This window comes from Chelon labrosus (genome assembly GCF_963514085.1).
Source record: "Chelon labrosus genome assembly, chromosome: 14".
Lineage (NCBI taxonomy): Eukaryota > Metazoa > Chordata > Actinopteri > Mugiliformes > Mugilidae > Chelon > Chelon labrosus.
In genome coordinates, this window is record NC_140347.1 from 28,750,747 (window position 1) to 28,777,951 (window position 27,205).

Consider the following 27,205-nt stretch of genomic DNA (forward strand, 5'->3'; position numbering starts at 1 on the left):
TTTGGTTTAATAACTTACAATAAGCACAATAATGTTGCAATTCGACAGATCAAGTGCACAGCAGCTAGAGAAAGCAAGATCGTGGCATCGATGGAGTGCACTTTATTTACTAGCAACTAACTGTCATAATTCAGATGATCTGAGTCTTTCAACACTGGCTTTTAAAAAGATGGAACCATCATAAATTTACATTGACATTAAACTCTTGTTTTTGACCATCAACTCAGACATAAAGACATTATTGTATTCCAGACATTAAATACATTATAACAACAAGTGTTGACCTTTACCTGTGTTGCTGGTTCAGTAGATGCTCTTCTTTGGGGCAATTCTTTCTTTCACTGAACGTCTCACTGCCCTTTTTTTACAAGACTGCGGTCATAGAATCACATGTCTGAGTAATAAAAGTATTGTCTCATGTGACGAGCAAGGTTGACAGGTGCTCTTCTCCATTTTAGTAAGCTTGAACTTTCCATGAAATAAAAGCCAAAGCACAGCACTTATATATGAACAATGACCTTGTGTTGCAAAACTCTATTAAATCATTCACTGTTAAAATACTGGGAGCCAAAACGCCATTGAGCTGCACACTCTTTCACACCAATTCGATTCTTTCACCTCTTTATTAGTTCAAATATGTACAAATCAATGTCACATTACATAGCAATGTTTGTAGCTCTCCTTTGGCTCTGTACAAGGTTACTCTGCGCTAGCCTTTCTACTCACCAAAGCTGTGATAAGGACACTTAGCTAGCAATACCCAAAAACGCTGATTCCAAATGGAAAATACAAAGATATATTGAATGTTCTTCCAATATATTTGTGTTCTCCCCTTATTCGTGTAAAGAGTTTGTGTCTAATAAATCTACATTGGTACTGCACATCATCAGATTGAAATTCAAACTTAGAAGTGCAGACACAAAGCTCTACTGTGAGTTGAAGCTGTTTTCATCGTCTGTGTTGACATACAGCATCAATGCCGTACAGTGCACTGATGTAACTTTTAAACGGGCAGGTTTTGTTTTGTTTTGTTTTGCAGTGGGGTTGTATGAATTAGTCCACCAGCTATACCACTCTCTTCAAAGCCACCAAGTTCCACTTCTTTACATTCGCACATAAATTAACAATTTTAAACACCAAATTCATATACCCCATATTTTCATATCCTCATATATTGCATATATATTAATTCTCATATATTATAAATGTACATACTGCATGTCATTTTATATTTATGTATACTTTTTATACATTTGTACCTCTTTATAATGTTTATTTGTACCTTTTTATTGACTTGTGATTATCTCATCTGTGTAATGACGCTACTGGATACTGAACCTCCCACAGGAGCAATAAATCCATCCATCCATCCATCTATCTATCTATCTATCTATCTATCTATCTATCTATCTATCTATCTATCTATAGCAGCAACATCTGTGTTCTGCAGGGTAAGATTATTGTCATTGCCAACAGAGTTTGGTGGATCTGATGTACGTCGATGTAAACACTGGAATAGTCTGTCTGGCAGTGAAGCACTAATAATATTCTAATATGATATATACCATACTATAACATATATTATTCTTAAAATTATAATTTTTGAGCTGGGCCTTGTTTTAATTTAATAAACTATGTTTCACTGCTGGGCTCCTCCCTGCATCTCCAAACCTGGGGTGTGCAGACCACCATCTGTGGTAGATAATACACTGACTGTGGACCTCATACAACACCACTTCAAATAAACCAGACTACCCCTTTAAGTATTTCTCCCTTAGAGACATAGCAATAGAAATAAGAAATAAGAAATCTAAGATCTGAAACAAACAAAAGCTTAAAGAAGTTCAGTTACTGTGTTCCCCAAAATCCTAAAAACGGGCATCGTCGTGTGTTATGCCTTTCAACATTTCACCCAACTTAAACAAAAAGAAACAAAAATGTCTAAATATGGTGAGTAACTGAAATCAATCCAAGTAATAGCTCAAATAGTTTTAAACTAATCAAACGAAAAGAAGAAGAAAAAAAACCTGAATTACTTCGGTTTACCATTTACGCTGGTGAATATAACCACACAACACTGTGTGTAAACAGTTTACCCGGACATAGGATGGCCTACCACAAAATAAGCTAAATGACAGTGTGCTACCAGAACCCCACCATAGTCTAAGCGTGTCTGTGGTCCTGTGAAACGGCCACAATGAAACAGCAAAGTGGGGAGAAAATGCTTCAGATTCCCAAAGTCACAGGAGAACTGGAACTCCAGAGCGTACACAGGGGCGTCTTTAGTCTATATATCCTGGGAAAGGTGATGGCAAATGGGTTCACTGTCCCTCGCCGGTTCCTTGTGCCTGTGCCGCTGTAGTGCTGAGGTACTGCCAGCTGAGAGCGGCGAGCAGCATGGCAGCAGACAGGTACATGGGAGACAGGTGGTGCGTCCTGGTGGGGAGGCTGGACTTTGACAGGGCGGACTTCTCTAGGATTATAGTCAGGATGTGCAGGGTCTTGTCCCGTGACGGGTCAGTGAGGGTGACCTTCTGTAAAATCTGCAGAGAGAGAGAGAAAGACAGATAGCTCAGTGCACCAGTAGGATAGTATCACAAGATAAAGTTTCTCTCAGAATATACACCCACCTCCTGGCTGTACTGGGTGATAATGGTCTGCACAGCTCCCATGTTGGTGGCTTCCATCATGAGAGTGACAGCCTGCCCCTTTCTGATCTTCACAACTCTCTGAAACACCATGGGGTTGTTGTAGCACGCAGAGAGTGTAGCTATTGCCATCACCTGGTCAACAGAAGAATGACATCTTGTCAAGAGGAGGGAATAAAAGAGATGTGCTGAAACTATATCAATGTCTCAGAAATGTTCACAGTTTAATCATTTCTAAAGCAAAAAATGCAAAACATCTGATATATTATCTTACACCAATCAGGCATAACATTATGACCACCTTCCTAGTATTGTGTAGGTCTCCCTTTTGCCTCAAACAATTATGACTCATCAGAGAATAGACATGGGCCTTCTGAGGATGTCCTGTGGTGTCTGGTAACAGAATGTTGTTAGTGGGGGCCTTTGGGTCCTATGGGTTGAGGGGAGGGGCCTCTGTGGATTAGAGGGTGACAATTTTTCACGGTATTCCCGCGGGAGTCCCGCGGTATAGGAGTCAATTTCACTGTTGGTAACGTGATGGGGACGGGATAGAGCAAATAATCAACGGGAGCGGGCAGGAACGGGACAGAGCCGGAGATTAAATAAAAAAATGACGCTGCAATGCGGTGAGCGCGCCCAACTTTAGACAACAACATAGGGAGCGGGACGGGATTTAGAAGTCTTTCTCTCGGGATTTTGCGGGACAGGATTTTTTTTGGGGGGGCAGTCACGTGATCGGGATATGACGGGAGTACTTTTGTGAGCTCGGGATGGGATGGGAGCGACAACTGATTCCCGTGTCACCCTCTATTGTGGATCATCCCACAGATACTTGATCAGTTTGGGATCTAGTGAATTTGGAGGCCAGGTCAACACCTTGTGCTGTTCTTCATGTTTTTTGAGTTGTTCCTAAACCGTTTTTGTGTGTGTGTCTGTGTCAGGCTGCATCCTGCTGGGGATGGCTGCTGCCATCAAGGAGTGTCATTGCTATGGGGTGGGGGTGCCTGGTCTGGTTCTAGGTGGGTGCTACATGTCTAATTAATATCCACACTAATGAATGCCAGGTTCAAAAGTTTCCCAGCAGAACATTGAATTGTCACAAGATGATCAATGTTATTTTAATTCTCCTGTCAGTGGTCATAATTTTATGCCTGATCGGCGTATGCATATACTTGTGCATGGAATATCTTTGGACTTCTGATGAAAGAGCTGAAAAATTTAGAGACGTCACCGTGGCATTTTTCACCATTTTACACAAATAATTAAAATAGAACATATTCGACACATTAATCTACATTTAATATAATTGCAAGTTGCAGATCTAGATGTAATAATATTTAATAAAGACTTAGTGAAGCCGATTTACGGTTCCAAGTTGGCATCTGTCTCTGTCTACACAGGGTGAAGGATAATAGGAATTTAACCAAATGTTCAGGCTATGGAGAAAGTTCTCCATCAAGCCAACAGCGTTAACCATCACCCCAGGGTGATGACGCTACATGGAGGTCAAGCGCTAATTTGTTGAAACAACAACACCACAAGAAGAAAGAAGTGCTCACTAAATGAAAAAAGAAGCATGAGAGCATAGAGGCACAGCTAATAGCTACATATTAAAACTGGCTTTCACTCTAATACAAAGAACTTCTTTGTCCAGTATTTTCCACGTAGGGGTAAAATCTACAATAGAACAAATAAAGACAAGAACAGTCTACATTTTCCAGCTGTTCCACATATTTTATATCAGTACCACTAAGTGGCAGCAGACAGCTACAACATGCAGCAAAGATCTCTGCAGTGCTGACGCAGAACCATGTTGTAACCATGAGGCTAAGTTTTAACTGGAGGTACTTGCAGCACTGTTCAAATATCACATCATACATTACAAATTAAATCGAACCACCGTATCTTTGGAAGAACTAATGGAACATTTCTCACCTGTGGAATTGCACAGAAATTGAAGACACTCTGGTTGCGCAGGCGAGACAGGTAGGTGATCACATCTGGGACGTGTCTCAGAGCATCAGTGACCAGCAGGTTGAGACAGGACAGAGCACACTCCAGCTTCTCGGGCTGGGCCAAATCCTCCAGACGACCCGCAAACTTACTCCAGGCCTGCACATGGACATATCAAACACTATATAGTAAAACATCATCACATGTAGGACAGTGTTTCTTAGTCAGACCTCTGGCAACACATGCACAAAGTCATGTTGGTTTCTCTTTTTACTGTAGATCTGCTGTGTCGCTCATCAAGGGATGCATTACATTTTTAAAAACATTTTTTTGACAACTCCTCACTTTCTACAGAGGCACATAATATAATAAATAGAATCTACAAAAGCAGTACATTCTTCTGATAAGATGTGTTAATATTTTATCAAATAAACTAATATTTAAGTTTCAGTGAGTTCATTTTGCAGGAAACACACCATTTGTACAAACATGAATTGCACAACGCACACTGGAAACAAGGATAATTAAAGCTGCAAGCAGCGTTGAACGGGCCCTCGCAATCCACGCCAGTCGGCGTCCGGCAAGGACGGGGTCACCGCAGATCTCAGGGGAAACAAAGGAGTAACAATGCACCGTGGCACGATAGCGAACAGTTCTCCAATGAGAGGCAAAGTCTTCTTGCGTCAAGGATTTATTTTGTCACTCCCAATTGAAGTTTTCCGTAAAACTAAAACACATACAACAAAAGATGATTAAATATAAAATTAAGAATATATCTTAAGTATCTCCAAGTATCTCTTACTTCTCTTTACATCTAGTAACGACTGACAAATAGGCCTACTGTAAATGTATACATATACAACTACTCCCCCTTTAAGTTTACTAGTCTATATTTTTATTTTTATTTTATTTTATTTCTCTACCAGTTACACTTATAGGCTATTGCTTACCTTGTGTGCAAACTACTGTTTAATGTAGAACTTAGTCTATATATTTTTTTTACTACTGGCTGCAGGTACAACAATACATTACACTGTGCATTGTACTATGTATAACTGTGCATGGGACAAATAAAACCTATCTATCTATCTATCTATCTACAACAACGACGGACAATCTCCGCTAGCTTAATGCTAACGTACAATGCGAAACACCATAGACAGGCTAACGGAACTAGCATCGCCATAGCGGCGGCTACACCAAACTCTTTTGAATGTATTGTCTCCGTGGCATCAACAAACAGTTGTATAATTATTCTCTCTGTGTCATCAAAGTATGTGGCTGCAGGTACAACAATACATTTCACTGTGCATTGTACTATGTATAACTGTGCATGAGACAAATGCAACCTGTCTATCTACCTATCTATCGATAAGAACGAAAAATAATCTCCGCTAGCTTAATGCTAACGTACAATGCGAAACACCATGGACAGGCTAACGGAACTAGCATCGCCATAGCGGCGGCAACATCAAACGACCGCGACCTTATATAAGCAGGTTACAGCAACACACATGACTACGCATTTATAATACTCACAGACAAATGTTCTCTTAACTCCTGAACGATAGGTAGACTGAAGTTTAGCTGCAAAACGACTTCTTCTCTTGAAACTACTACTATTGCAATCGCCACACTGCCACCCTCAGGTGGAGACATGCATGCCAGAAGCGGCAGCACAGATAGTCTCGGCTCTTTTGACTGTATTCTCTCTGTGGCATCAACAAACAGTTGTATAATTATTCTCTCTGTGTCATCAAAGTATGTTAAAACAGCCTCACCAATCATTAGAAGTTAAACCAACACACACACACACTGACATTCAGCCAGCAGAGAGAAATGATTTGGCTCCATCTGCTGGACAAAGTAGCGAACTACGTGTGCACTGATGATGAAATGAGGGAGAAAGAGCAACTTTTCACTTTCACTACCATAAAAGGCCCTAAAATTTAACGAAAACTCACAATCTTCGCAGGGAGTGACCGTGAAGATCATAAGTATGTCGTGATAACATCTGAAAACAATAAAAATCAGCCCGACAGGAATGGCAGCTCATACAACAGACTCTATTTAAAATCAGACATTTCCTGCCCACAATAGGTGGCGCTACAATAATTGCATGAATATTGACATATGGATGTGTTCAGTTAGGGACCAGTAACAATACTGTAAAGTTTCATGCACTTTGGACTGAATTAAAGCACGTTTAATGCAACTTCCTGTTTCATGGCGCGTCAAAAAAACTGTGAGGGGCCAGCAGACCCACGCCACTTCGACGAAAAGTATATGCGCCTATTTTAGTTTTTGTTCATCGAGATTCCAACTACCTAATTCCATAGTTTTGAAGTCAATCTGATAAGATTTAATACCTCATTTACAAACTCCAAGAAACGCTATTTTTGTCAAATTTTCACACTTTAATCAAAATAGCAGACTTCCTGTTGGGTTTAGAATATGGCTCCAAGAGACTTTTTTGTGCGTCCTGGGATGTTACATATATGTGACATATTTCCAGATTTTTAGACGCAACGGGCTTCAGGGGCTGGTCCGTAGGTGGCGCTATAGAGCCATTTTGCCACGCCCATGCTCGAGGTCCTGATACATTTAAGTTTTTGGGCGAACAAATCTTTCTGCAAACTTTCAGGACTTTTTGTGCATGTTTAGACACCGAAAGGATTTTTTAAAAATCCAAATAATAATAATAATAATAATTAAAGCTGCAAGCAGCGTTGAACGGGCCCTCGCAATCCACGCCAGTCGGCGTCCGGCAAGGACGGGGTCACCGCAGATCTCAGGGGAAACAGAGGAGTAACAATGCAGCGTGGCACGATAGCTAACAGTTCTCCAATGAGAGGCAAAGTCTTCTTGCTTCAAGGATTTATTTTGTCACTCCTAATTTAAGTTTAATATAAATAAAACCCATCTATCCATCTATCTATCTATCTATCTATCTACCTACCTACACATCTATCTATCTATCTAACTACCTACCTACCTACCTACCTACCTATCTATCTATCTACCTACCTCCCTACCTATACATCTATCTATCTATCTATCTACCTACCTATACATCTATCTATGTATCTATCTATCTATCTATCTATCTATAACAACGATGAATAAACTCCGCTAGCTTAATGCTAACGTACAATGCGAAACACCATAGACAGGCTAACGGAACTAGCATCGCCATATCGGCGGCAACATCAAACTCTTTTGACTGTATTCTCTCTGTTGAATCAACAAACAGTTGTATAATTATTCTCTCTGTGTCATCAAAGTATGTTAAAACAGCCTCACCAATCATTAGAAGTTTAATCAACACACACACACACACACTGACATTCAGCCAGCAGAGAGAAATGATTTGGCTCCATCTGCTGGACAAAGTAGCGAACTACGTGTGCACTGATGATGAAATGAGGGAGAAAGAGCAACTTTTCACTTTCACTACCATAAAAGGCCCTAAAGTTTAACGAAAACTCACAATCTTCGCAGGGAGTATTCATGAAGATCATAAGTATGTCGTGATAACATCTGAAGACAATAAAAATCAGCCCGACAGGAATGGCAGCTCATACAACAGACTCTATTTAAAATCAGACATTTCCTGCCCACAATAGGTGGCGCTACAATAATTGCATGAATATTGACATATGGATGTGTTCAGTTAGGGACCAGTAACAATACTGTAAAGTTTCATGCACTTTGGACTGAATTGACGCATGTTTACAGCACGTTTAAGCACGTTTAATGCAACTTCCTGTTTCATGGCGCATCAAAAAAACTTTGAGGGGCCAGCAGAGCCACGCCACATAGACGAAAAGTCAAAAAGAAAATATGCTCATGTTCATCAAGGGTTCAACTACCTAATTCCATAGTTTTTGAAGTCTATCTGATAGGTTTAATGCCTTAAAAAAAAATGATGATTAATTCCAATTTTCTCCAATTTTCTCCAATTTTCACACTTTTAATCAAAATAGCAGACTTCCTGTTGGGTTTAGAATATCGCTCCAAGAGACTTTTTTGTGCGTCCTGGGATGTTACATATACGTGACATATTTCCAGATTTTTAGACGCAACGGGCTTCAGGGGCTGGTCCGTACAAGGTCCGTAGGTGGCGCTACTGAGCCATTTTGCCACGCCCATGCTCGAGGCCCTGATACATTGCAATTTTGGGGCAAACGAATGTTTCTGCCAATTTTCAGGAGTTTATGTGCATGTTTAGGCATGCGTACGATTTTCCAAAGTTCCTGACAAATAATAATAATAATAATAATAATAATAATAATAATAAACAGTACGAAAACAATAGGGTCCTTGCACTTCGTGCTCGGGCCCTAATAATAATAATAATAATAATTAAAGCTGCAAGCAGCGTTGGACGGGCCCTCGCAATCCACGCCAGTCGGCGTCCGGCAAGGACGGGGTCACCGCAGATCTCAGGGGAAACAGAGGAGTAACAATGCACCGTGGCACGATAGCTAACAGTTGTCCAATGAGAGGCTAAGTCTTCTTGCGTCAAGGATTTATTTTGTCACTCCCAATTGAAGTTTACCGTAAAACTGAAATACATACAACAAAAGATGATGAAATATAAAATTAAGAATACATCTTAAGTATCTCCAAGTATCTCTTACTTCCCTTTACATCTAGTAAAGACTGACAAATACTATAAATTTATGTACATATACAACTATCCCCCCTTTAAGTTTACCAGTCTATATTTTTATTTTTATTTCATTTTATTTCTCTATCGGTGTACATTACACTTATATTGCTTACCTTGTGTGCAAACTACTGTTTACTGTAGTACTTATATATTTTTTTTTTTACTACTGGCTGCAGGTACAACAATACATTTCACTGTGCATTGTACTATGTATAACTGTGCATGTGATAAATAAAACCTATCTATCTATCTATCTATCTATCTATCTCCCTATACATCTATCTATTTATCTATCTACCTACACATACATCTATCTATCTATCTATCTATCTATCTCTCTATCTATGACAACGAAGAATAAACTCCGCTAGCTTAATGCTAACGTACAATGCGAAACACCATAGACAGGCTAACGGAACTAGCATCGCCATAGCGGCGGTAACATCGAACGACGGCGACCTTATACTAAGAGGTTACAGCAACACACATGACTACACATTTATAATACTCACAGACAAATGTTCTCTTAACTCCTGAACGAGAGGTAAGACTGAAGTTTAGCTGCAAAACGACTTCTTCTCTTGAAACTACTACAATCGGAATCGCCACACTGCCACCCTCAGGTGGAGACGTGCATGCCAGAAGCGGCAGCACAGACAGTCTCGGCTCTTTTGACTGTATTCTCTCTGTGGCATCAACAAACAGTTGTATAATTATTGTCTCTGTGTCATCAAAGTATGTTAAAACAGCTAAAATCATTATTACACGTTTAAACAACACACACACACACACTGAAAGCCAGCCACCAGAATGAAATACTTTGGCTCCATCTGCTGGACAAAGTAGCGAACTACGTGCAATCATTATGGAATGAGGGAGATGGTGACACCCTTCACTTTGAGTAAAATAAAAGGCCCTAAAGTTTAACGAAAAGTCCCAGTTTTCGCAGGGAGTGATCACGAAAGACACAAGTATGACATGACACAATCCAAACATCCTGACAGGAACAGCAGCTCATACAACAGACACCTGAAAAAATCAGACATTTTCTGTACACAATAGGTGGCGCTACAATAATTGCATAAATATTGACATACAGATGTGTTCAGTTAGGGACCAGTAACAATACTGTAAAGTTTTATGCACTTTGGACTGAATTAAAGCACGTTTAAAGCACGTTTAATGCAACTTCCTGTTTCATGGCGCGTCAAGAAAACTTTGAGGGGCCATTACACCCACGCCACTTCGACGAAAAGTATATGCGCCTTTTTAGTTTTTGTTCATCTAGCCTCCAACTACCTAATTCCATAGTTTTGAAGTCAATCTGATAAGGTTTAATACCTGCTTTTACAAACTCTAAAAACACCACGTTTTTGTCCAATTTTCACACTTTTAATCAAAATAGCAGACTTCCTGTTGGGTTTAGAATATGGCTCCAAAAGACTTTTTTGTGCGTCCTGGGATGTTACATATACGTGACATATTTCCAGATTTTTAGACGCAACGGGCTTCAGGGGCTGGTCCGTAGAAAATCCGTAGGTGGCGCTAGAGAGCCATTTTGCCACGCCCATGCTCGAGTCCCTGATACATTAAAGTTTTCGGGCGAACGAATCTTTCTGCAAATTTTCAGGACTTTTCGTGCATGTTTAGACACCGAAAGGATTTTTTAAAAATCCAAAGAATAATAATAATAATAATAATAATAATTAAAGCTGCAAGCAGCGTTGAACGGGCCCTCGCAATCCACGCCAGTCGGCGTCCGGCAAGGACGGGGTCACCGCAGATCTCAGGGGAAACAGTGGAGTAACAGTGCACCGTGGCACGATAGCTAACAGTTCTCCAATGACAGGCAAAGTCTTCTTGCGTCAAGGATTCATTTTGTCACTCCCAATTGAAGTTTTCCGTAAAACTAAAATACATACAACAAAAGATGATTAAATATAAAATTAAGAATATATCTTAAGTATCTCTAAGTATCTCTTACTTCTCTTTACATCTAGTAAAGACTGACAAATAGGCCTACTGTAAATGTATACATATACAACCACTCCCCCTTTAAGTTTACTAGTCTATATTTTTATTTTTATTTTATTTTATTTCTCTACCAGTTACACTTATAGGCTATTGCTTACCTTGTGTGCAAACTACTGTTTAATGTAGTACTTATATATTTTTTTTACTACTGGCTGCAGGTACAACAATACATTACACTGTGCATTGCACTATGTATAACTGTGCATGGGACAAATAAAACCTATCTATCTATCTATAACAACGAAGAATAAACTTCGCTAGCTTAATGCTAATGTACAATGCGAAACACCATAGACAGGCTAACGGAACTAGCATCGCCATAGCGGCGGCAACATCGAACAACGGCGACCTTCTTATAAGTATGCTTATAAGTATTGCTTACATTGTGTGCAAACTACTGTTTACTGTAGTACTTATACATTTTATATATTTTTTACTACTGGCTGCAGGTACAACAATACATTTCACTGTGCATTGTACTATGTATAACTGTGCATGTGATAAATAAAACCTATCTATCTATCTATCTATCTATCTACCTACCTATACATCTATCTATTTATCTATCTACCTACACATACATCTATCTATCTCTCTCTCTATCTATCTATCTCTATCTATAACAACGATGAATAAACTCCGCTAGCTTAATGCTAACGTACAATGCGAAACACCATAGACAGGCTAACGGAACTAGCATCGCCATAGCGGCGGCAACACCAAACTCTTTTGAATGTATTCTCTCTGTGGCATCAACAAACAGATGTATAATTATTCTCTCTGTGTCATCAAAGTATGTTAAAACAGCCTCACCAATCATTAGAAGTTTAACCAACACACACACACACTCTGACATTCAGCCAGCAGAGAGAAATGATTTGGCTCCATCTGCTGGACAAAGTAGCGAACTACGTGTGCACTGATGATGAAATGAGGGAGAAAGAGCAACTTTTCACTTTCACGACCATAAAAGGCCCTAAAGTTTAACGAAAACTCACAATCTTCGCAGGGAGTGACCATGAAGATCATAAGTATGTCGTGATAACATCAGAAGACAATAAAAATCATCCCGACAGGAATGGCAGCTCATACAACAGACTCTATTTAAATCAGCCCACAATAGGTGGCGCTACAACAATTGCATGAATATTGACATATGGATGTGTTCAGTTAGGGACCAGTAACAATACTGTAAAGTTTCATGCACTTTGGACTGAATTGAAGCATGTTTACAGCACGTTTAAGCACGTTTAATGCAACTTCCTGTTTCATGGCGCGTCAAAAAAACTTTGAGGGGCCAGCAGACCCACGCCACATAGACGAAAAGTCAAAAAGAAAATATGCTCATGTTCATCAAGGGTTCAGCTACCTAATTCCATAGTTTTTGAAGTCTATCTGATAGGTTTAATGCCTTAAAAAAAAATGATGATTAATTCCAATTTTCTCCAATTTTCTCCAATTTTCACACTTTTAATCAAAATAGCAGACTTCCTGTTGGGTTTAGAATATGGCTCCAAGAGACTTTTTTGTGCGTCCCGGGATGTTACATATACGTGACATGTTTCCAGATTTTTAGACGCAACGGGCTTCGGGGGCTGGTCCGTAGAAAATCCGTAGGTGGCGCTATAGAGCCATTTTGCCACGCCCATGCTCGAGGCCCTGATACATTTAAGTTTTCGGGCGAACGAATCTTTCCGCCAATTGTCAGGACTTTTCGTGCATGTTTAGACACCGAAACGATTTTTTAAAAATCCAAAGAATAATAATAATAATAATAATAATAATAAACAGTACGAAAACAATAGGGTCCTTGCACTTCGTGCTCGGGCCCTAATAATAATAATAATTAAAGCTGCAAGCAGCGTTGAACGGGCCCTCGCAATCCACGCCAGTCGGCGTCCGGCAAGGACGGGGTCACCGCAGATCTCAGGGGAAACAGAGGAGTAACAATGCACCGTGGCACGATAGCTAACAGTTCTCCAATGAGAGGCTAAGTCTTTTTGCGTCAAGGATTCATTTTGTCACTCCCAATTGAAGTTTACCGTAAAACTGAAATACATACAACAAAAGATGATTAAATATAAAATTAAGAATATATCTTAAGTATATCTAAGTATCTCTTCTCTTTACATCTAGTAAAGACTGACAAATACTGTTAATTTATGTACATATACAACTACCCTCCCTCTAAGTCTGTATTTTTATTCAGTCTATATTTTTATTTTTATTTTTTTTTATTTCTCTATCGGTGTACATTACACTTATATTGCTTACCTTGTGTGCAAACTGCTGTTTAATGTAGTACTTATATATATTTTTTTTTTACTACTGGCTGCAGGGACAACAATACATTACACTGTGCATTGTACTATGTATAACTATGCATGGGACAAATAAAACCTATCCATCCATCTATCTATCTACCTATCTATCTACCTATAAGAACGAAGAATAAACTCCGCTAGCTTAATGCTAATGTACAATGGGAAACACCATAGACAGGCTAACGGAACTAGCATCGCCGTAGCGGCGGCAACATCAACCGACCGCGACCTTATATACGCAGGTTACAGCAACACACATGACTACGCATTTATAATACTCACAGACAAATGTTCTCTTAACTCCTGAACGATCATTAAGGCTGAAGTTTAGCTGCAAAACGACTTCTTCTCTTGAAACTACTACAATCGCAATCGCCACACTGCCACCCTCAGGTGGAGACATGCATGCCAGAAGCGGCAGCACAGATAGTCTCGGCTCTTTTGACTGTATTCTCTCTGTGGCATCAACAAACAGTTGTATAATTATTCTCTCTGTGTCATCAAAGTATGTTAAAACAGCTAAAATCATCATTACACGTTTAAACAACACACACACACACACACTGAAAGCCAGCCACCAGAATGAAATACTTTGGCTCCATCTGCTGGACAAAGTAGCGAACTACGTGCAATCATTATGGAATGAGGGAGATGGTGACACTCTTCACTTTGAGTAAAAATAAAAGGCACTAAAGTTTAACGAAAAGTCCCAGTTTTCGCAGGGAGTGATCATTAAAGACACAAGTATGACATGACACAATCCAAACATCCTGACAGGAACAGCAGCTCATACAACAGACACCTGAAAAAATCAGACATTTTTTGTACACAATAGGTGGCGCTACAATAATTGCATGAATATTGACATACACATGTGTTCAGTTAGGGACCAGTAACAATACTGTAAAGTTTCATGCACTTTGGACTGAATTAAAGCATGTTTAAAGCACGTTTAATGCAACTTCCTGTTTCATGGCGCGTCAAGAAAACTTTGAGGGGCCAGCAGACCCACGCCACTTCGACGAAAAGTATATGCGCCTTTTTAGTTTTTGTTCATCTAGCCTCCAACTACCTAATTCCATAGTTTTGAAGTCAATCTGATAAGGTTTAATACCTGCTTTTACAAACTCTAAAAACACCACGTTTTTGTCCAATTTTCACACTTTTAATCAAAATAGCAGACTTCCTGTTGGGTTTAGAATATGGCTCCAAAAGACTTTTTTGTGCGTCCTGGGATGTTACATATACGTGACATATTTCCAGATTTTTAGACGCAACGGGCTTCAGGGGCTGGTCCGTAGAAAATCCGTAGGTGGCGCTAGAGAGCCATTTTGCCACGCCCATGCTCGAGTCCCTGATACATTAAAGTTTTCGGGCGAACGAATCTTTCTGCAAATTTTCAGGACTTTTCGTGCATGTTTAGACACCGAAAGGATTTTTTAAAAATCCAAATAAGAATAATAATAATAATAATAATAATAATAATAATAATAATAATAATAAACAGTACGAAAACAATAGGGTCCTTGCACTTCGTGCTCGGGCCCTAATAATAAACAGTACGAAAACAATAGGGTCCTTGCACTTCGTGCTCGGGCCCTAATTAAAGCTGCAAGCAGCGTTGGACGGGCCCTCGCAATCCACGCCAGTCGGCGTCCGGCAAGGACGGGGTCACCGCAGATCTCAGGGGAAACAGAGGAGTAACAGCGCACCGTGGCACGATAGCTAACAGTTCTCCAATGACAGGCAAAGTCTTCTGACTTCAAGGATTTATTTTGTCACTCCCAATTGAAGTTTACCGTAAAACTGAAATACATACAACAAAAGATGATTAAATATAAAATTAAGAATATATCTTAAGTATATCTAAGTATCTCTTGTCTTAACATCTAGTAAAGACTGACAAATACTGTAAATTTATGTACATATACAACTAACCCCCTTTTAAGTTTACCAGTCTATATTTTTATTTTTATTTCATTTTATTTCTGTAACGGTGTACATTACACTTATATTGCTTACCTTTTGTGCAAACTACTGTTTACTGTAGTACTCATATACATTTTTTACTACTGGCTGCAGGTACAACAATACATTTCACTGTGCATTGTACTATGTATAACTGTGCATGTGTTAAATAAAACCCATCTATCTGTCTATCTATCTATCTATCTATCTATCTATCTATCCATCCATCCATCTATCTATCTACCTACCTATACATCTATCTATCTACCTACCTACCTACCTACCTACACATCTATCTATCTATCTATCTATCTATAACAACGATGAATAAACTCCGCTAGCTTAATGCTAACGTACAATGGGAAACACCATAGACAGGCTAACGGAACTAGCATCGCCATATCGGCGGCAACACCAAACTCTTTTGACTGTATTCTCTCCGTGGCATCAACAAACAGTTGTATAATTATTCTCTCTGTGCCATCAAAGTATGTTAAAACAGCCTCACCAATCATTAGAAGTTTAAGCAACACACACACACACTCTGACATTCAGCCAGCAGAGAGAAATACTTTGGCTCCATCTGCTGGACAAAGTAGCGAACTACGTGTGCACTGATGATGAAATGAGGGAGAAAGAGCAACTTTTCACTTTCACTACCATAAAAGGCCCTAAAGTTTAACGAAAACTCACAATCTTCGCAGGGAGTGATCATGAAGATCATAAGTATGTCGTGATAACATCTGAAGACAATAAAAATCAGCCCGACAGGAATGGCAGCTCATACAACAGACTCTATTTAAAATCAGACATTTCCTGCCCACAATAGGTGGCGCTACAATAATTGCATGAATATTGACATATGGATGTGTTCAGTTAGGGACCAGTAACAATACTGTAAAGTTTCATGCACTTTGGACTGAATTAAAGCACGTTTAATGCAACTTCCTGTTTCATGGCGCGTCAAAAAAACTGTCAGGGGCCAGCAGACCCACGCCACTTCGACGAAAAGTATATGCGCCTATTTTAGTTTTTGTTCATCGAGATTCCAACTACCTAATTCCATAGTTTTGAAGTCAATCTGATAAGATTTAATACCTCATTTACAGACTCCAAGAAACGCTGTTTTTGTCCAATTTTCACACTTTAATCAAAATAGCAGACTTCCTGTTGGGTTTAGAATATGGCTCCAAGAGACTTTTTTGTGCGTCCTGGGATGTTACATATATGTGACATATTTCCAGATTTTTAGACGCAACGGGCTTCAGGGGCTGGTCCGTAGGTGGCGCTATAGAGCCATTTTGCCACGCCCATGCTCGAGGCCCTGATACATTTAAGTTTTGGGGCGAACAAATCTTTCTGCCAATTTTCAGGACTTTTTGTGCATGTTTAGACACCTTTAGGATTTTTTAAAAATCCAAATAATAATAATAATAATAATTAAAGCTGCAAGCAGCGTTGAACGGGCCCTCGCAATCCACGCCAGTCGGCGTCCGGCAAGGACGGGGTCACCGCAGGTCTCAGGGGAAACAGAGGAGTAACAGTGCACCGTGGCACGATAGCTAACAGTTCTCCAATGAGAGGCTAAGTCTTCTTGCTTCAAGGATTTATTTTGTCACTCCCAATTGAAGTTTACCGTAAAACTGAAATGCATACAACAAAAGATGATGAAATATAAAATTAAGAATACATCTTAAGTATCTCTAAGTGTCTCTTACTTCCCTTTACATCTAGTAAAGACTGACAAATACTGTAAATTTATGTACATATACAACTATCCCCCCCTTTAATTTTACCAGTCTAAATTTTTATTTTTATTTCATTTTATTTCTCTATCGGTGTACATTACACTTATATTGCTTACCTTGTGTGCAAACTACTGTTTACTGTAGTAGTTATATATATTTTTTTTAGTACTGACTGCAGGCACAACAATACATTTCACTGTGCATTGTACTATGTATAACTGTGCATGGGACAAATAAAACCTATCTATCTATCTATCTATCTATCTATCTATAACAACGAAGAATAAACTCCGCTAGCTTAATGCTAACGTACAATGCGAAACACCATATAGACAGGCTAACGGAACTAGCATCGCCATAGCGGCGGCAACACCAAACTCTTTTGAATGTATTCTCTCTGTGGCATCAACAAACAGTTGTATACTTATTCTCTCTGTGTCATCAAAGTATGTTAAAACAGCCTCACCAATCATTAGAAGTTAAACCAACACACACACACACACTGACATTCAGCCAGCAGAGAGAAATGATTTGGCTCCATCTGCTGGACAAAGTAGCGAACTACGTGTGCACTGATGATGAAATGAGGGAGAAAGAGCAACTTTTCACTTTCACTACCATAAAAGGCCCTAAAGTTTAACGAAAACTCACAATCTTCGCAGGGAGTGACCATGAAGATCATAAGTATGTCGTGATAACATCTGAAAACAATAAAAATCATCCCGACAGGAATGGCAGCTCATACAACAGACTCTATTTTAAATCAGACATTTCCTGCCCACAATAGGTGGCGCTACAATAATTGCATGAATATTGACATATGGATGTGTTCAGTTAGGGACCAGTAACAATACTGTAAAGTTTCATGCACTTTGGACTGAATTAAAGCACGTTTAATGCAACTTCCTGTTTCATGGCGCGTCAAAAAAACTGTCAGGGGCCAGCAGACCCACGCCACTTCGACGAAAAGTATATGCGCCTATTTTAGTTTTTGTTCATCGAGATTCCAACTACCTAATTCCATAGTTTTGAAGTCAATCTGATAAGATTTAATACCTCATTTACAGACTCCAAGAAACGCTGTTTTTGTCCAATTTTCACACTTTAATCAAAATAGCAGACTTCCTGTTGGGTTTAGAATATGGCTCCAAGAGACTTTTTTGTGCGTCCTGGGATGTTACATATATGTGACATATTTCCAGATTTTTAGACGCAACGGGCTTCAGGGGCTGGTCCGTAGGTGGCGCTATAGAGCCATTTTGCCACGCCCATGCTCGAGGCCCTGATACATTTAAGTTTTGGGGCGAACGAATCTTTCTGCCAATTTTCAGGACTTTTTGTGCATGTTTAGACACCTTTAGGATTTTTTAAAAATCCAAATAATAATAATAATAATAATAATAAACAGTACGAAAACAATAGGGTCCTTGCACTTCGTGCTCGGGCCCTAATTAAAGCTGCAAGCAGCGTTGAACGGGCCCTCGCAATCCACGCCAGTCGGCGTCCGGCAAGGACGGGGTCACCGCAGATCTCAGGGGAAACAGTGGAGTAACAGTGCACCGTGGCACGATAGCTAACAGTTCTCCAATGACAGGCAAAGTCTTCTTGCGTCAAGGATTCATTTTGTCACTCCCAATTGAAGTTTTCCGTAAAACTAAAATACATACAACAAAAGATGATTAAATATAAAATTAAGAATATATCTTAAGTATCTCTAAGTATCTCTTACTTCTCTTTACATCTAGTAAAGACTGACAAATAGGCCTACTGTAAATGTATACATATACAACCACTCCCCCTTTAAGTTTACTAGTCTATATTTTTATTTTTATTTTATTTTATTTCTCTACCAGTTACACTTATAGGCTATTGCTTACCTTGTGTGCAAACTACTGTTTAATGTAGTACTTATATATTTTTTTTACTACTGGCTGCAGGTACAACAATACATTACACTGTGCATTGCACTATGTATAACTGTGCATGGGACAAATAAAACCTATCTATCTATCTATAACAACGAAGAATAAACTTCGCTAGCTTAATGCTAATGTACAATGCGAAACACCATAGACAGGCTAACGGAACTAGCATCGCCATAGCGGCGGCAACATCGAACAACGGCGACCTTCTTATAAGTATGCTTATAAGTATTGCTTACATTGTGTGCAAACTACTGTTTACTGTAGTACTTATACATTTTATATATTTTTTACTACTGGCTGCAGGTACAACAATACATTTCACTGTGCATTGTACTATGTATAACTGTGCATGTGATAAATAAAACCTATCTATCTATCTATCTATCTATCTACCTACCTATACATCTATCTATTTATCTATCTACCTACACATACATCTATCTATCTCTCTCTCTATCTATCTATCTCTATCTATAACAACGATGAATAAACTCCGCTAGCTTAATGCTAACGTACAATGCGAAACACCATAGACAGGCTAACGGAACTAGCATCGCCATAGCGGCGGCAACACCAAACTCTTTTGAATGTATTCTCTCTGTGGCATCAACAAACAGATGTATAATTATTCTCTCTGTGTCATCAAAGTATGTTAAAACAGCCTCACCAATCATTAGAAGTTTAACCAACACACACACACACTCTGACATTCAGCCAGCAGAGAGAAATGATTTGGCTCCATCTGCTGGACAAAGTAGCGAACTACGTGTGCACTGATGATGAAATGAGGGAGAAAGAGCAACTTTTCACTTTCACGACCATAAAAGGCCCTAAAGTTTAACGAAAACTCACAATCTTCGCAGGGAGTGACCATGAAGATCATAAGTATGTCGTGATAACATCAGAAGACAATAAAAATCATCCCGACAGGAATGGCAGCTCATACAACAGACTCTATTTAAATCAGCCCACAATAGGTGGCGCTACAACAATTGCATGAATATTGACATATGGATGTGTTCAGTTAGGGACCAGTAACAATACTGTAAAGTTTCATGCACTTTGGACTGAATTGAAGCATGTTTACAGCACGTTTAAGCACGTTTAATGCAACTTCCTGTTTCATGGCGCGTCAAAAAAACTTTGAGGGGCCAGCAGACCCACGCCACATAGACGAAAAGTCAAAAAGAAAATATGCTCATGTTCATCAAGGGTTCAGCTACCTAATTCCATAGTTTTTGAAGTCTATCTGATAGGTTTAATGCCTTAAAAAAAAATGATGATTAATTCCAATTTTCTCCAATTTTCTCCAATTTTCACACTTTTAATCAAAATAGCAGACTTCCTGTTGGGTTTAGAATATGGCTCCAAGAGACTTTTTTGTGCGTCCCGGGATGTTACATATACGTGACATGTTTCCAGATTTTTAGACGCAACGGGCTTCGGGGGCTGGTCCGTAGAAAATCCGTAGGTGGCGCTATAGAGCCATTTTGCCACGCCCATGCTCGAGGCCCTGATACATTTAAGTTTTCGGGCGAACGAATCTTTCCGCCAATTGTCAGGACTTTTCGTGCATGTTTAGACACCGAAACGATTTTTTAAAAATCCAAAGAATAATAATAATAATAATAATTAAAGCTGCAAGCAGCGTTGAACGGGCCCTCGCAATCCACGCCAGTCGGCGTCCGGCAAGGACGGGGTCACCGCAGATCTCAGGGGAAACAGTGGAGTAACAGTGCACCGTGGCACGATAGCTAACAGTTCTCCAATGACAGGCAAAGTCTTCTTGCGTCAAGGATTCATTTTGTCACTCCCAATTGAAGTTTTCCGTAAAACTAAAATACATACAACAAAAGATGATTAAATATAAAATTAAGAATATATCTTAAGTATCTCTAAGTATCTCTTACTTCTCTTTACATCTAGTAAAGACTGACAAATAGGCCTACTGTAAATGTATACATATACAACCACTCCCCCTTTAAGTTTACTAGTCTATATTTTTATTTTTATTTTATTTTATTTCTCTACCAGTTACACTTATAGGCTATTGCTTACCTTGTGTGCAAACTACTGTTTAATGTAGTACTTATATATTTTTTTTACTACTGGCTGCAGGTACAACAATACATTACACTGTGCATTGCACTATGTATAACTGTGCATGGGACAAATAAAACCTATCTATCTATCTATAACAACGAAGAATAAACTTCGCTAGCTTAATGCTAATGTACAATGCGAAACACCATAGACAGGCTAACGGAACTAGCATCGCCATAGCGGCGGCAACATCGAACAACGGCGACCTTCTTATAAGTATGCTTATAAGTATTGCTTACATTGTGTGCAAACTACTGTTTACTGTAGTACTTATACATTTTATATATTTTTTACTACTGGCTGCAGGTACAACAATACATTTCACTGTGCATTGTACTATGTATAACTGTGCATGTGATAAATAAAACCTATCTATCTATCTATCTATCTATCTACCTACCTATACATCTATCTATTTATCTATCTACCTACACATACATCTATCTATCTCTCTCTCTATCTATCTATCTCTATCTATAACAACGATGAATAAACTCCGCTAGCTTAATGCTAACGTACAATGCGAAACACCATAGACAGGCTAACGGAACTAGCATCGCCATAGCGGCGGCAACACCAAACTCTTTTGAATGTATTCTCTCTGTGGCATCAACAAACAGATGTATAATTATTCTCTCTGTGTCATCAAAGTATGTTAAAACAGCCTCACCAATCATTAGAAGTTTAACCAACACACACACACACTCTGACATTCAGCCAGCAGAGAGAAATGATTTGGCTCCATCTGCTGGACAAAGTAGCGAACTACGTGTGCACTGATGATGAAATGAGGGAGAAAGAGCAACTTTTCACTTTCACGACCATAAAAGGCCCTAAAGTTTAACGAAAACTCACAATCTTCGCAGGGAGTGACCATGAAGATCATAAGTATGTCGTGATAACATCAGAAGACAATAAAAATCATCCCGACAGGAATGGCAGCTCATACAACAGACTCTATTTAAATCAGCCCACAATAGGTGGCGCTACAACAATTGCATGAATATTGACATATGGATGTGTTCAGTTAGGGACCAGTAACAATACTGTAAAGTTTCATGCACTTTGGACTGAATTGAAGCATGTTTACAGCACGTTTAAGCACGTTTAATGCAACTTCCTGTTTCATGGCGCGTCAAAAAAACTTTGAGGGGCCAGCAGACCCACGCCACATAGACGAAAAGTCAAAAAGAAAATATGCTCATGTTCATCAAGGGTTCAGCTACCTAATTCCATAGTTTTTGAAGTCTATCTGATAGGTTTAATGCCTTAAAAAAAAATGATGATTAATTCCAATTTTCTCCAATTTTCTCCAATTTTCACACTTTTAATCAAAATAGCAGACTTCCTGTTGGGTTTAGAATATGGCTCCAAGAGACTTTTTTGTGCGTCCCGGGATGTTACATATACGTGACATGTTTCCAGATTTTTAGACGCAACGGGCTTCGGGGGCTGGTCCGTAGAAAATCCGTAGGTGGCGCTATAGAGCCATTTTGCCACGCCCATGCTCGAGGCCCTGATACATTTAAGTTTTCGGGCGAACGAATCTTTCCGCCAATTGTCAGGACTTTTCGTGCATGTTTAGACACCGAAACGATTTTTTAAAAATCCAAAGAATAATAATAATAATAATAATAATAATAAACAGTACGAAAACAATAGGGTCCTTGCACTTCGTGCTCGGGCCCTAATAATAAACAGTACGAAAACAATAGGGTCCTTGCACTTCGTGCTCGGGCCCTAATAATAAACAGTACGAAAACAATAGGGTCCTTGCACTTCGTGCTCGGGCCCTAATGAGTCCTATAGCACTGCAAAACTCTGATCAGAGGTCAGGCACACAAACACACACACAAAAAAATTGAGTTTCTACCTCTTCTGGCCAGAAGGCACGTCCCTCCTGCGTGTCCTCTAGATAATCTCGGATGATGTTGGTCTTCTGGAGGAACAGGCCCATGGAGTTTGCCAGCTCAGTGTCCCGGCCCACTTCAGGATCCTCCAACTGGGACGCAGAGAAGAGCTGAGACAGGCCGATGCCGACCAGACCGGCAACAAAGTGGCAGTACTGCACAGAGGAAGGCAGCGGTTACGTGTGTGACAAAATACTGGTTCACCATCAAACACACACAGCTCCTGTGATATCCTGAGGGGCTGGCTGTTGATTTGTCAATAGACTTCCATTGATTAAACATTTGCTCAGTACTCTCTGAGACATCTACAGTCTACAGGATGGCTTGAAAAGAATTTAGTTGAGTGTGTTTCTAGGCTACATTATTATTTATTTAGCATTACAAAACTTTGCCAGTCTTTTGTTGCACCTGCCCCAATTTTAAAATGTACGGCTGACTCTAAAGTCAATGAGCACATATTTTTTGAAAAACAAAAATCATATCTCTGAATTCAAATTCACTACACTGTGCTGTCATGTAAATGATGACATATTTCCTTCAAAGTCAAAGACACACACGATAAAATGTTAGTTAGTTGTGCAGGGGCTGGGAGCGCTAGGAGATTCTAGGATCTCTTTCTTTAGTCTAATTGATTGTTTTATACTTCAAGGGCTATAGTAGAGTGTTACAGTTGTGTAGAGCTGTTTAACATTTATGTATTTTATTTTGTTGTTATGCTCCTACAATAACCGAACCACGAGGGTAACATTTACCTTGTCCCACTCCTTCATGGACCCCACTTTCTTCTCCAGAAACTCAGCCATCCCCACTCCCATCCGGTGGCAGATATCCGAGATGACGTCTCTGTATTCCTGAGCGAGGTTTCTGAATTCCAGTGATATCTGGATTCAAAGTATAGAAACTAATTTATCACGGCCTTAATCCGACGACGCACTGGTTCATCAGGTATCGCCATGTGGCACTACTCACCGTGGGGAAATCCTCCAGAACCTGACGATCTTTTTCCTGACTCTCGGTGAAGCACCAGTCATCCTGGTAAAGGTAGGTGTGGAAATTGTTCAGCATGGGCACCTTCTTGTCCAGGGAGATGCTCATGTCGTCCTCCACTGTGTCCAGCGCGCGGAGCACCAGGTAGAAAATACAAACTGCATGTCTGAATCACAAAGACAGCAATAAGGAGATGAGACGACTGAAGAAGATGTATAAAAGATGAATGAAAAGTTGTCACTGATTCACATATTAAGCAGATCAGGTTCCATTTGACAGATGATATCTAAAGATGTATGTTTACAAAGAGCTGCCATGTCTTTGCTTACAGTTCTGACCTGAATATTGCGTCGAAATTTGACAGCAGCAGCAGACCGTTGTCACGGTAACATTAATGGTTTAATTTGGATTCCTGCTGCACATCATCACCTCACTGACACAACACAACATCCTCCTACATGCATGCTTCTTAATAGCAGGCAACATTCCATCCATTAGTTAATTATTTAAGAGTAGATAAACACAAACATCAGTGTGCAACGTGCAACAAGTCACTGATAAAGCCAAAAAACATTTCCTGGTGCTACTCTGTTTTTGTCACTGTTAATTTATGTTTTAATGAGTCCTGCCTGGGGACAAATCTGGTAACATGGAAATGTCCCTTTTGGAGCACATAATTTGCCTGTTTATAAATGTTCTAAATCTCATTAAAGGTTGATGTTTCATTATAGCCCTGATATGTTTTACTGCACACCTTGTTTATACTGATATTTACTGATGCAATGCTCTGAAAATAAATCTTAAAACGCTTAATATAATGCTAACTAACACAGTGAAGCTGTAGCTGCTGATTTCCATTTTAATTTGTGTCATTTAGATGACTTTCATTATCATTCAGTCCCAAATAAACAAACTTCTGCTGACTATGTTTATTTGTGCAAAAGGTTATCTTGAATAAAGGCCACTGTGTCCTCATTTTAGAGTGCTTGAAGCAATTATTTCTGAGAGTAGCTATAGCCGAATCTGATGTGACACGCAAATGCCTCAAAAAGTATGGACAGAATCCAAGCTGCTGACATTGTTTTTTTGAGTATGTGCTTTTTCCATATTCCACTGGATGAAAACCAACGCCCCTTATTTCCGTTCTTCAGCAGAGAAAACATGCCTGCAGACTGCAGACACACCCCTCCTCACCTGAGCCAGATGTGCTCAGATCTCAGCTTTACTCACCTCAGCTCTCCGTCCAGAGCCTGGATTACGGCTGCGAAGCTGCGGCTGGTCTGGTTCAGGTACAGGTAGCAGGTCCGCAGACTCACGCTCATGGACTCCTGGCAGGAAAGACAGAAGAAGACTGTCGGTCGGTGGAAGCCTGCGGGTCTGAGGGCGCTGGAGGGTCGGGCGGCCTCATGCAGGCCCCGCTCCCCGAGCCTCCAGCCCTGCAGGAAGGACCGAGGAGCGAACCCGCAGCCCCGCGGCGCGGCCACCGAGAGGGAGCGCTTGAACACGGAAAGAGGGACTGGACACTTGCAGCAAGCTCCGGCCATGCGATAACCTGAGCCTGCAGCTACAAAGTGACTGTGTCCATGTCGACGCCACGGCTGGTGGAGAATTTTGAAACGCTAAGTCCATGTAGAGGACACGCGAGGTGAAAAATCTTTATGGAGGACGTCGAGGAGAGTTAAAACAGGCGCCCCGCTGACCTTTAAACAACCTAACCTCGGTGTTTATGTCAGACGGGCGAGTGCACAGCGTTTGTAGATCTGCTGTTACCGAACACTCAACACTCCTCCCACCTCCAACCAAAACAACGCCAGCTGCACTTTCCCAGTGTTTCTTGCCTGTAAAGCCCCACATTGGCCCTTCGAGTTTAGCCATTAAACGGCCAAGCATACTTATACATACACAACTGCCCCTCAGAAGTGTCATTACACAGTAGAGTGCACAATACTAAAATACTGAATCTGCGTATGCAACTCGCTAATGTTGTCTCTTGGGGATTAGCTCACTCTCACAACCCCCTTCATGGGGTGTGTTTCAAACACCTGCGAGTGCATGCATCTTGAACAATGCTATTTATGGTCTCCTTGTAGATTAATACAGAACATCAAATTATAGTTGTCAAAATGCAGAAGTAAACCAAGTTGTGTAAGGAAGTGTGTGACAGTTGTGCATTTTTCTGACCCCTGGTGGTAGACAGAGAGAATGACAGCAGCATGTCTTTCCATGCAACATTACATCAAGACGACCGTTGAATGCTACTGCCTGTCAAAATAAAGCCCTGGAGGAGACTACATGACCAGGCCATGGTGCAGCCTGTGCAGACTCTCTCTCTCTCTCTCTCTCTCCGGGTCACACTGGTGTTAAAACAGTGGGATTAGCCGTCAAACATGCGCACAGCATCTCTCTCCACCGGTGAACCCTCCAAGCTCATTACGTAACCTAAATCCCGAGTCAATGGTCATGTACGTGAGCCAACTCAGGTTGAGAGCAGCACAGATCTAATTTGACAGTGTCTAATCAGCTATGTTTCCACCGCATCATTAAGCAGCAAAACAGTGCAGCATACAGGTCAGTCCATTGCAATGCAGTGCTGTGTGCATGTGTGTGTATGTTTTCCGCGTTGCTACATTGAAACAAATCAGATGCTCTGAAAAAGGGGAATACCATGTGTGAATATCTGATGAGATAAAACGCATCCACGCAGCATTCTTGTGTTTGTTGAAAAGCCTGAGTTTATGGTCAGTATTCTCAGAGATATACTTTACTCACATAATCCAACTTTGGCATGACGGCTTTACATCCCCCCATCTTAAACTTAAACAGGTTGAATATCTCCTCCGGATGTCCCAGCGACTTCAGGATGTCCATGTTGCTGCAGGTGTCGGGCTGTTATTCTGACAAACAGGTGTGTAAACGTGTAGAACTGCTCT

General features: G+C 40.2%; 1 protein-coding gene across 2 annotated transcripts; it reads right to left on the minus strand.

The window, feature by feature from the left end:
• Positions 1 to 576: 576 nt before the first annotated feature.
• fdft1 (farnesyl-diphosphate farnesyltransferase 1) lies at positions 577 to 27,205 on the minus strand. Of its 2 annotated transcripts, XM_084560019.1 has the most exons (8): positions 27,045 to 27,205; positions 25,506 to 25,603; positions 24,258 to 24,441; positions 24,041 to 24,169; positions 23,252 to 23,443; positions 4,584 to 4,760; positions 2,631 to 2,783; positions 577 to 2,543 (listed from the first exon to the last, which is right to left on the minus strand). In XM_084560019.1, exons 1-8 carry the CDS (start codon positions 27,141 to 27,143, stop codon positions 2,322 to 2,324), a joined length of 1,254 nt encoding a protein of 417 aa, XP_084416145.1. In that variant the 5' UTR covers positions 27,144 to 27,205; the 3' UTR covers positions 577 to 2,321. The 2 variants fall into 2 exon arrangements, with proteins under 2 accessions (XP_084416145.1, XP_084416144.1); XM_084560018.1 differs by lacking the exon at positions 27,045 to 27,205 and having other exon boundaries at positions 578 to 2,543; positions 25,506 to 26,983.

What these genes read in the sequence shown, in the direction of transcription:
- fdft1 (XM_084560018.1), bottom strand. Translation starts at nt 25,819, where the DNA reads ATGGCCGGAGCTTGCTGCAAGTGTCCAGTCCCTCTTTCCGTGTTCAAG. An exon ending in GTGCCTTCTGGCCAGAAGAG is followed by an intron (nt 4,761 to 23,251) that starts GTAGAAACTCAA and finishes GTCCATGTGCAG; the next exon opens with GCCTGGAGTAAGTTTGCGGG. An exon ending in TCACCCAGTACAGCCAGGAG is followed by an intron (nt 2,544 to 2,630) that starts GTGGGTGTATAT and finishes CTCTCTCTGCAG; the next exon opens with ATTTTACAGAAGGTCACCCT.